Source organism: Melanerpes formicivorus, unplaced genomic scaffold, assembly GCF_026170545.1.
Source record: "Melanerpes formicivorus ecotype bairdi unplaced genomic scaffold, bMelFor1.0.p_v2 SCAF_32, whole genome shotgun sequence".
NCBI lineage: Eukaryota > Metazoa > Chordata > Aves > Piciformes > Picidae > Melanerpes > Melanerpes formicivorus.
This window is the reverse complement of record NW_027142384.1, coordinates 2,566,050-2,578,107: the sequence shown is the minus strand read 5'-3', so window position 1 is coordinate 2,578,107 and position 12,058 is coordinate 2,566,050. Positions and strand designations below refer to the sequence as shown.

At 41.6% G+C, this 12,058-nt stretch overlaps 1 protein-coding gene across 5 annotated transcripts in view; it reads right to left on the bottom strand.

Moving 5' to 3' along the window:
* Positions 1 to 12,058, bottom strand: part of COL22A1 (collagen type XXII alpha 1 chain) — a 224,597-nt gene that overhangs the window by 70,867 nt on the left and 141,672 nt on the right. For all 5 annotated transcript variants that reach the window (XM_068155479.1, XM_068155477.1, XM_068155480.1 and 2 more), the window contains exons 21-23: positions 10,806 to 10,835; positions 9,909 to 9,962; positions 8,883 to 8,936 (exon numbers count right to left, since the gene is read on the bottom strand). In XM_068155479.1, the coding sequence (XP_068011580.1) occupies positions 8,883 to 8,936; positions 9,909 to 9,962; positions 10,806 to 10,835 (138 nt within the window). The remainder of the gene's footprint in view (positions 1 to 8,882; positions 8,937 to 9,908; positions 9,963 to 10,805; positions 10,836 to 12,058) is intronic.

Here is a 12,058-nt window from a genome sequence, read left to right as displayed (position 1 = left end):
ATGATGGCCAGGTATACTAATCTGCAGCAGCACTGAACAACGCAAGAGAAGCCTATGCTTCCCTTGGGCACAATGCTGAGAAATTTTGGTGCTTTTCAAAACACTGAAAAATCCCTTACAGACACATAAAATAATACTGACAGAAAGGCTGATGCTGTCATTCCCCATTGTGAAAGGGACATTTTGGTCACTCAAAAGCTAACCAAAGTACAACAGATTTACTCCACAGCATTACAGCCTGTCTATGAAGTACAGAAATACTTGCTGGGAGAAATTATACATATGAGAGCAAAGCTCAGCATAATGTCACATCACCTAGTAATATGACAGAAAAACCCAGCGATTCTGCTCTGCTACTTATAGGAAGAATCAGCTAGGTGTGTATCCTTCAACTATATGAAATATATCTTATTTGCCTTCATCAGCAATTTGAGCAATAGCACAGTTAAAAGTGAATGTTTTATTGGAAATGGATATATTTACCTCACTGACAATTACAGCTTCACTTTGGATTTAATCTGCACCATCTATCCCTTTCTGTTTCTTTTTGTTGATTTGCTCACATTTTAATTTCTGCATAGGTAAACCTTGTCAAGGCAGGCAATATCATCTGAGCATTTCAAGCACCCATAAATACATATGTATGCAGCCATCCATCACAAAGATCTCTAGCATACAGAAGAGAGGAAACCAAGGGAAAATGTTGGCTTCACTCTGCTAGAGGAGAAATGCTGAAAAGTGTCATATAACCCAAGACTGTTTCTCATCTTGCTGTCCAACAGCCAAAACAATATATTTTCATAGCATGTTCTTCTCTGAGTTTTGGCCCCAGGAACAGAGGTGGATTTGGTACAATGTACATAGAAATCATCTTTAATTGAGAACAAATATGACTGCCAGCACAAGGGTTGGGACTAGATGATCCTTGGAGTCCCTTCCAACCCAAACCATTTTATCAATCTATGAATAAATGCCAACTATTTCCTCTACAAGCTGGATGGCATGCCCTGTCCTTTTACACCTACGTTACAGAAGAAGCCAGAAGAAACCCATCAGTGTTAATCAATGAGCTCCCTGAAGGCACCAGCCTTTTACAGTCTCTCCATGTATAAGATGACAGTAAATTGTGAAGTGAAAACTCTTCCTAGCTTGAGGATGCAACTACCAGAAGGGTTGGCCAGCCAATATTAGTTTCATAGTTTCATTCAGGGTTGGAAGGGACCACAAGGATCATCTAGTTCCAACCCCCCTGCCATGGGCAGGGACACCCCACACTAGATCAGGCTGGACAGAGCCTCATCCAGCCTGTTCTTAAACACCCCCAGGGACAGGGCCTCGACCACCTCCCTGGACAACACTTTCCAGGGTTTCACCACTCTCATGGTGAAGAACCTCCTCCTCACATCTAGCCTGAATCTCCCCACCTCCAGCTTCATTCCATTCCCCCTAGTCCTATCACTACCTGAGATCCAGATATTGGTGCTCATTCTCGCTGTTGTGACCAAAAATCAAGGACTATGGAGACTTCTGAATGTCGGGTGAGATTGCACCTTGGGACTGGCTCCTTCCAAAAAGTCTACCTCATTTGCTGGGCAAATTTCTTTTCCTCTCTCTCCTGGAGTATTTGAACATCTTCCCCTGGAGATACCAATCACCTGTTTCCTTCTCTTGGACCCTGCAAGTCTAAGGTGATTCAAATCAAGGGGAGTTTGTACATAGATAAGAGTTGAAACAGTGTTGACTGCCCATTGCAAGTTGCAACTGTTCAGAATAGGAACATTATATGCAACAACCTACTTAGGAGAAAGAAGGGTCAAGAAGGGGAAAGTCAAGTACATGTATATATTTCCCACCATCAAATGCACGAAGATGAGCTCAGCAGCCCTCCAGAAATCTGATAAATTTGTCTCCTCCATGACAGCTAACAGGGATAAACCTTTCGTGTTGGCTGAAAAATAAAACCCCTGAACAGAATTTGTTCTGTTCTAGCTCAAACCGGGACCCATGTATTGGCAAGTACTCTTAACTCATCTCTTCTGGGTGGAGGATGTGCTCTGAATTCAGTAGTCCCCAGTTTTAAAAGAATCCTTTAGGCTGTAATTGTAAAACAGGTAGGTAGCACTTACTAATAGCTTTGTAATCTAGTTGTAAAGGGTCAAGAAAATGGCCTTAAGCTTTTTGTATTGCTCTGCATTTGGGAATAAACATTCAGTGTGTGTAGACACACGACCATGTAAACCAGCTGAAACACGACAGCTGAATTAAAGATGCAGAAGACACCCCATTGTAACCTGCTCCTGGAGCTGCACTTCATTTTCTTGAATCCAACCTAACAGACCATGACACTGAACTTTGACACCAGCTCACAACAACAACAAGAATCTTGCCACAATTTTTTTCTAAGTTATCTGTTTCTACATTCCACTCACATTCTGTGCTTCACATAAATTATTTAGTGTATTAAATAGCTTCAAAAAATTACTTATCTGCCTGACTCATGTAGAATAGAATAGAATAGAATAGAATAGAATAGAATAGAATAGAATAGAATAGAATAGAATAGAATAGAATAGAATAGAATAGAATAGAGCAGACCAGGTTGGAAGAGACCTGTGAGATCATCATGTCCAACCTACCATCCAACACCACCTAATCAACTAAACCATGCAACCAAGCACCCTGTCAAGTCTCCTCCTAACCACCTCCAATGATGGTGACTCCACCACCTTCCCAGGCAGCACATTCCAATGGGCAATCACTCTCTCTGTGCAGAATTTCTTCCTAACCTCCAGTCTAAACCTCCCCTGGTGCAGCTTGAGACTGTGTCCTCTTGTTCTGGTACTGGTTGCCTGGGAGAAGAGACCAACCTCTGCCGGTCTACAACCTCCCTGAGCCTCCTCTTCTCCAGGCTAAGCAACCCCAGCTCCCTCAGTCTCTCCTCATAGGGCTTATGTTCCAAACCCCTCACTAACTTTACTGCCCTTCTCTAGATACATTCCAGCAAGTCAACATCCTTCCTAAACTGAGGAGCCCAGAACTGGACAGAGTACTCAAGGTGCGGCCTAACCAGTGCTGAGTACAGTGGGAGAATGACCTCCCTGGAGTCTTAACCATGGAGGACATTTATTAAAGATTACTATTTGAACAAAATACTTCCCTTTTTTTTTTCCCCCATAAGAGTGTCCTTAGTGTTTTATTTGTTCTTTTGGGGGATTTTGTTGGTTGGTTGGGGTTTTTTGTTTATTTGTATTGCTTGCTTATTTTTTGGGGAGTAGGGTGTTTTTTAGTCTTTTTCTTTTGGGGGAGGGGAGGTGGAGGTTTTTTATTTGATTTTGTTTTCACTTATTATACTTTGAGCATAAGAAAATTTTGATAATGGAGATTTAGAAATACAGGCTGAAGCACAGAACATCAAACTCCAAAGGCAGCAACTACCTCATGCCTAGGTGGAAAGTACTGCTATAGGACATTGTGAAATTCTGATCACTTTAATGACAGTGTATCATTTCAGTAAGAAGTAAATTATTGAAATCCAAGTTATTTGGAGCACACTTCAGAAAAGCCTTGTGTTTAGGCTGAATTACCCAAAGTTCTGCATGATTTCCTGGAGCAAGTCATACATCTGAACCTTTTGTGCCTACGAAGCTAAAAAGAAAGTTTGATTTTCAACAAGTATTTCAGTAGATCAGATGTCAAAAAACTCAAAAGCGGAATCAGTTCTCTTTGATTTCACAGAATAAATTTGAGGATGGGAAGAGAGTAAAAAAGCACAAATCCACACTAAAATTAAACCAGACTCTTAGAGTTCTAACTCTTTTTCAGGCAATTTTAGTAAAATCAGAGAGACAGTACTGTCTATCACTCAAAGATCTTATGGGACAAATGAGAACAGCAAAGCTTCTTTCTTCCCACCGTATGCTCTTGATATGAAGGGATCATTGAGAAAATATAGGCTGCCTACATCCACAACAGTTAAATTTGGATTAGCAAATAAGGTCACAGTTCCCCTGTAACATACTACATTATATCTGTAGAAAGAGTAGTTATGCAATAGGTTAAAAAGCACACTGTCAAGAAACTCAGGCTAGGAGATGTCTTACATTCAGGTTTTTCTTTAATTGTGCCTTACCAGTAGGGACAAGCTCTAGTTACTTTTGCACTGAAGAAATCCCACACTATTAGCTGCAGCCCATCAGTCCAGCCTGTCCAGATGCCCCTTGTAGAGCCTTTCTATTTTTAAACAGATTAACACTCCCACTCAACTTAATGTCATCTACAAGCTGTGTGGTGCAGCAGACACGCTAGAGGGAAGGGAGGCCATCCAGAGGGACCTTGACAGGCTGGAGAGGTGGGCAAAAGCCAACCTCATGAAGTTCAATAAGAGCAAGTGCAGGGTCCTGCATCTGGGTCGAGGCAATCCCAGGCACAAATACAGGCTGGGCAGTGACTGGCTGGAAAGCAGCCCTGAGGAGAGAGACTTGGGGGTGCTGGTGGACAAAAAGCTCAACATGAGCTCTCAATGTGCACTTGCAGCCCGCAAAGCCAATCAGATCCTGGGCTGCATCAGGAGAAGTGTGGCCAGCAGGTCGAGGGAGGTGATCCTCCCCCTCTACTCAGCTCTGGTGAGACCCCACCTGGAGTACTGTGTCCAGTTCTGGAGCCCCTATTACAAGAGGGATGTGGAGGTGCTGGAAGGTGTCCAGAGAAGGGCCACAAGGATGATCAGAGGGCTGGAGCACCTCTCCTATGAGGACAGACTGAAGGAGTTGGGGCTGTTCAGTTTGCAGAAGAGAAGGCTCCGACCTAATTGTGGCCTTCCAGTATCTGAAGGGGGCCTACAGGAAGGCTGGGGAAGGACTTCTCAAGATCTCAGGTAGTGATAGGACTAGGGGGAATGGAATGAAGCTGAAGGTGGGGAGATTCAGGCTGGACATGAGGAGGAGGTTCTTTACCATGAGAGTGGTAAAGCCCTGGAATGGGTTGTCCAGGGAGGTGTTTGAGGCCCCATCCCTGGAGGTGTTTAAGCCCAGGCTGGACGAGGCTCTATCCAGCCTGATCTAGTGTGGGGTGTCCCTGCCCATGGCAGGGGGGTTGGAACTAGATGATCCTTGTGGTCCCTTCCAACCCTGACTGATACTATGATACAAACTTACTGAGGGTGGACTCAATCCCCTCATCCAGACCACTGATAAAAGTATTCATATAATGGTTGGGTTGGAAAGAACCTTGAAAATCATCTAGTTCCACTGCCCCTGCCATGGGCAGGGACACCTTCCACTAGACCAGGTTGCTCTAGATCTCATCCAAATTGGCCTTAACACCTCCAGGAAGGGGGCATCCATGACCTCCCTGGGCAACATACTGCAATGCATCACCACCCTCATTGTAAAAAAAATCTTTCTAAGACCCAGTCTAAATCTGCCCTCCTAAGGCTCAGTCTGTTCCCCCTTGTTCTATGACTACAAGCCCTTGTTAAAAGTGCCCTCCCAGCTTTCTTGTAGGCCTCTTTCAGGTACTGAAAGGCCTGGAGCATTCTTTTCTCCAGGCTGAACAGCCCCAACTCTATCAGCCTGCCTGCATAAGTGAGGTTCTCCAGCCCTCTGATCATTTTCATGGCCCTCCCATGGACCTGCTCCAGCAGTTTGATGTCCTTCTTATGTTTGGGGCACTGGAACTGGATGCAATACTCCAGGGCAGATCTCAGGAGAGCACAGTAGAGGGGGAGAATCATTTGAAAGAGAACAGGCCCAAATACTGAGCCAATACTGGTTCTTGGTCTTAATAAATCTGCAATATTAAGGTGAGAAGAAGCTTTGAGCCTTCAGAAACCCAGAACTTCTTCACCTCACTTGGTCATTCAGTCACACTTGACCCACATATTAGCAGAAAACTCTGCAACTGCTCTAAAAACTGTGCACTCAAAGCAAGGCTGGTGGAAAAATATTTATGCAAATACAATTAATGTATTTAAATGAAAGATTAATTAAACTGACTTATTTACTCTAACACAAATGGTCACTCTCTAAAGATTATACCTTTTCTCTGTCAACTTTTCTCTGTTACTATCCCACAGATTCTTTGATTCTTCAGCAATAACAGGAGCGGCAGCTTCATGCCAAAAGAATGTCATACTTCCTCTTTTCCTAGAAATCTTTCCAACATGTACAAGCCTATACCTCTCAGCCAAATGGTCACCAGCATATTTAGTGCAATCCTCTGTGGAAACTACACATTGTGTAGATGGCTTCTCCATTATATTTCTAACATCAGACAACACTGCTTCTGTCTTTGAACAGATCAGGATCCTTCAATTCCAGTAGACTGTGTTATGAGACAAATTCCTTTATGAAATGGTTCCAAACATATCTTTAGTCCATTAGTAGTTTGTGCCAGATTCATTACAGCTAAGCAAGGCTGTAGGCTTCCAAGAACTCCAGCAAATGGTCATATCTGCATCTTTGTGTCAGGACAGGAACTCTGTATGTGTGCAGATGTCATTTACATTGTGGTTGAAGACCATAATGCAAAACTAAGGTTGAATCACACTGCAAAACTGTAACTGTTTTACATCAGCCCCTTTCCAGTATGCTACTTGAAAGGATCCTGCAGTCAGTCTTCTGCTGGAATCTGTCTCTTGCATTACAAGACATTACAGCAGAATATTTAGAAAGTACCTCAGGAACCAAATTTTTGAAGATACAGATTCAAAAATCTTGAAACCCTACCCATATAACTCTGCAGAGGGATCAGGCAAGCAGATGGTTAGTGATTTTCCGCTGTTCTACATCTCCTGCTAAAAAGCAGTCTCAAATCTGCCTCTAGCTATGTCTGATTTTTCTACTTTCACAACAGTGAAGAAGGGTACTTCTATGCTAAATTTAATGAGCCAGGGTTCCATTTGTAAAGAAGCACAGGAGCTTGTGTCCATGCAGTTTAACTCTTTTTCTCACAAAAGATGGCCTTCATCAGATACAGCCACCCCACACTTCCCACTTTTATGGGAGACATGGCATGACCCAAAGTTGTGCTGAGGAACACACTCAGTGACAAACAAACTCATGCTGGCTATTTGGTTTGCTCACCTACTGTATAAGCCATACATTCATATCTCCATTGATGGGGGACACAGGAGGGAAGAGATGTTATGAGAGTCTTACAATAAGCCAGGGCTGGAGCCACAAATGAATGGCAAGCATCATGATCCTGTCCAGGTCCTCAACACTGGGCTATGATGCTATAGAGCCTTCTTACTTGATTGTGTCAAAAAGGGCTTGCTACAACTCTGAGCTGTGCCTTCAGAACCTGTCCCCAATCCACAGCCAGTCATTTAAAACTAGACTTGAACAAATATTTAAAGAAATTTCTGCTCTTGGCATTTAAACTTCTAAGTCTGTCTAGATAAATACTTGCTTTCTGCAGCCAAATTTATGTAAGGTGGGAATCAATGCCTGGATTTATATTTGGGCTTTGTCAAGAACTGAACTAATGGTGAATCACTAATATCTGCTAATCTCTTCTCTCTCCCACATGTAGGTTATTCATGTAGATCCATCAATCCCAGGACTTTGATTCATCTCATGTACTCAGTCATTGAATAATGGCCTTTAATTAAAAAAATATATCTACCCACCTAAGATGTCTGGTGACTAATAAAGGCCCTCAGGAAAAGAAGTCTAACTAGCTAGACACAACAGAATCTAGGGAAACATTCAAAGACAGCATGGATCAAATGACATCTCTAATCAAATGATCATTAGCAGGAATGCTTTGTGTCCTATTGCAGATCCTGACAGATCACTGAACTTTACCCAGCTAATGTGCTCTATTAATCTTATGCAAGAAACAATCAGGTTTCATAGCAGACTTTAAAACCAAGACAATTCAGAACTTGCCAACTCATAAGGAAAGCACAGCACAGTTATTTGCTAAAGTGATAAGGTGCTATTTTCTAAAGACTGGAAAGGTACATTAACACAAGACTTCATGCCCCATCTTCCCAAGGAGAAATCTCCTAAAAGTCATGCTTACAGCTTCATTAGTATCCTGAAATTCAATGGAAAGTCTGTAAAGAACTTAAAGTACATGTTTCTTGCCTGCACTATCCTTTGCTCATAACCTTCCCATGCCCACCAGTAGCACTCTCACGTCCACTCTTTTAACAGCACTGATGTCAACTCAAATCCAAAGTAATACATGGAACCCTCACGATCTCCTGTATGGATTAAGCTATAATCAAGTCTCTGTGACTACTAAAAAAGGAATCCATCAAACAGCAGTACTGAGACTGCAATTACTGCCTCCATAGAGGTTGAACAAGTATCTCATACACCTGTTTTCTAGTGAGATGTTCTTCATACAAATGGGCATTAGCAAAGTGAAGGAGGTTCAGAGCATGCATGCAATCATCTCAGGACTGCTATGAAATTTACTTTTTTTCAGTACTTGAATATTTCAAGACATAACTTAGAGTCATAGCAAATGCAATATTTTTTCAACAAGACAAAATTATGTTGCTGGTGGAGAATGGTCCTGTTTGAGTAGAGACCAAACAGAACAGAAAATAGTAAGTATTGCAAATGCATTTGCCTTTCTTTGCCTTCAAGGACAGCAGCACTTCTTTGAACTCTCAACCTGTCCATATTACCAGTTCCCTACACACTCGAGTCATATCAAGAATTTCCTTGGGTCCCTCATCAACTGTATACCAAGAGGTACTGAAAATTGCTGGACTATAGAGAAGGAATAGAGGAAAGTATATAAGCCTCCAGAATTCTTTAAAAAGTAGAAAAGTATATGTAAAGTGGGCCAAAGCACCAAACCTTATGAAAGAAAGGTGTCCATAGCATCTTAAGCCTCAATGGTAAATAAAAACAGCAACTCACCCTTTGACCTGGTAAACCAGGGGCTCCAGGCTTGCCTTCCAGACCAGCCTCTCCCTTTAAAAGTGAAAAATTTTAGAAAGTTAACTGAGTAAGAAAAAAGAATAAACTATATAACCATTTCCTAGCTGTTTTGTACTACCATTACCTGCATGGCTACCTAGACAACTCTTACCTCATAATTATGTTGCCCTGTGAGCAGCAGAGAATAAAGAAAACAGGATAGAAAAAAGTGACAATGCCCTGATTAAATACAGAGCACACAACTATATTTAAATTACATAATTAAAACCAGATTTACCTAAGTAATGCATCTTCACAATGTCATCAATTTTACAAAACTCAATTACCAGTGAAACATAACAAGCAATTGAAAAGTGAGGATATACAGAGTATTTGCAAATGAGGCAGCAGTGACAGTCCGAGCTGAGACATCCTGCAGAGCTGGGTTATAAAATATAACTAGAATAGGCTACAATTAAGTAAAAAATAAAAATCCTGACATCTGAATTCTTGTAAAAATTGTGTTGAAACACAAATAGACATACTCAGTTCTTATTTTCATCCAAGAAATATTTTAGCCAGGGCCTTGTGGTATAAAGTCAACCCCTTTTACAATAGCCATCACCTCACTTTCATTATATGATAGCTTCCAAATTACCAGTGAGCACCTCTTTTGAGATATGCTGAATGTCCATACAGCTCTTTGAATCAGAGAGCCATAGAATTGTTTTGGTTGGAAAAAAACCCTAAGATCCTTGAGTCCAAATATAATTAGGACATTAGAAATAGAAAACCAATGAAGTTCTGCATAACAGTCTAAGACAAAGTCTGCCTCTGCAATGACTGCTCATATTCTGGGTGCCATCTCCGTATCTTCATAGTGGCCATCCACATCAGGAAAACTCTCAACAGTGAACAAAACAGAAGGTTGGGAGTGTCTGAATAACATATAAGAATTTGCATGTATGCCTTACACCAATGTGAGTTCTAGTTTCTGGGAACTGCAAGCAGAGAGAAACAACTTACTGGAGGTCCAGGAAGTCCAGGTTGGCCTTGTGGTCCTCTTGGCCCAGGCTCTCCCTACAGAAATGTTATTTTTTTTAGAGTGTTACAATATCTGTATGAAAAATTGTATGTCCACGTTATCCCTATTGGCCATCTGTGCAGGACCTATACCACCCCTTTCCTCATAGATCCTGAAGAGCCAGTGCAGAGAGCAGCTGGTTTTCTTTTTAATCCTTCAGCTACTTGAATTATCAATACTCGTGAGACTGCACACAAACATATCCACCCACACTCAGCAGGCATTTATCCATAACTGACTCTGGTTTTCAAAGGTACTCTACTGAAGTCACTAGGTTATCCTTGATATTCCAGTAAAACACTGTGGGTTGGGATTTGATGGTGAAGAAAAGCAGATCTTGCAAAACCAGCTTCCAGTGGCATTTCCGCTGAGTCAGTACAGTTGTGAAGAGCTTTAAAGCGCCACGGATATGATGCATATCCTTATATAGGGATTATGCACCAACCAACACAAAATCAAAATTTACACATATAATATATGTAGGACTAAGCATCAGGTGCCTCTTCCCTATTTGGTTGCCCAGGTTCAGCATAAAACTCAAATATAGTTTACCTTTCATATTAACTCCTCCCTGAACTTGAAGAATTGCATAGATGACCCAATTTATACTTTTCATTCATGTTATATTCACCACACCTGAAAAGGACAGGTTTTTTTTCCTTTCTTGTTTATTTTCTCCACTGCAAGTAGGAAAACTTGTTCCCTGGTGACCTGACTAGGCTTCTATCCACCTTGATTTTGAATCATAAAAGCATTTAAAGCAAAATTTAATCTAACAGGCAAATGAACTACATAAAAGCACCCTTGTAATGGAAGAATAGATATTATATCTATCTTACTTGCTCTCCTTTTAGGCCTTCAGTATGCACCTGAAATGAAAATACAGAGTCATAAAGGAGAAAAAGAGGAAAGACAACACAAGGGGTGCCAGAGCTGTGATAGTCCCCCATAGTGTACTTTTCTCTCCTTGTTGTTCTCTTGAGATACACACTCACTGCTGCAGCTCCTCAAATCCTTCTGCAGCCTAGGGGACAATTTCTATTTAAACAGCTTGAACTGACATGAAATTTGCTTACTCAAGTACCTATGAAGTGATTGGTGTGACTGTATAAACAGTGAGAACTTGATTCATTATCTCCTCAGTATAAATAAGTTAGTAAATTCCTCTCCTCTTGTCTTATTTTAAATTACAAAATCATATTGAATGAAGAAGGCATCATATAAATAGCAGGCTGACCTTCAATGTGTGCATGATTCAGACCTCCCATCAGCTCCCTGATGCAAGCCATTGTGGCTATGACTGACAGTTGTCAGCCTTCTCAGCCTGTTCTACACCCACCTCCTGGAACTTTAGGTTCATTTTCAGGTTTTATACATATTTTTCAAAATCTCTTGGCAACTACTGTCACATCACTAATTTCACATTTAAGCAGAAAAGTAAAAGGCTCTTACTTAAACAGGCTTTTTTCAGAGCTCTTTCTTTCTCCCTCTGCTTTCTACCACATTCACAGTAACTAAATTGCCTTTCTCATGAGGACCATTCTTGGTTTCAGCACCCAGTCTTCATTGGCAGAGCACTACAGCAATTGTTGCTGGTCTCAGTGGCCCTTTAATGCATTCCACCAATAGCTCAAGGTCCTTTTTTTTATATATTTTTTTTTTTAAATAGTATTTTGTTTGTGTGGCAAAGCTTTGGTAGTTGAGGGTCTGCAGGGGTAGCTTCCATGAACAGCTGCTAGTAGCTTTCCCTATGTCTGAAAAGCCAGTGCCAGCCACTTCCAAGACAGACCTCCTGCTGGACAAAGCCAAACTAATCAGCAGCAGTGATAGTGCCTCTGTGCTAACTTATTTAAGCTGAGGAAAAACTTGGGGGCAACAGCAGCTGAGAGAGAGGAGTGAGAACATGTGAAAAACAACTCTGCAAATACTGAGGTCAGTGAAGAAGTGGGGATGAGGGGCTCTAAGGACCAGAGGACACAGTGAAGATCATGGTGAGACAGGTTGTCCCTCAGCAGCCCATGTAGGTTAACAGTGAAACAAGTATCCACCCTGCAGTCCATGGAGGACCCCACACTGGAACAGGTGGTTGCAC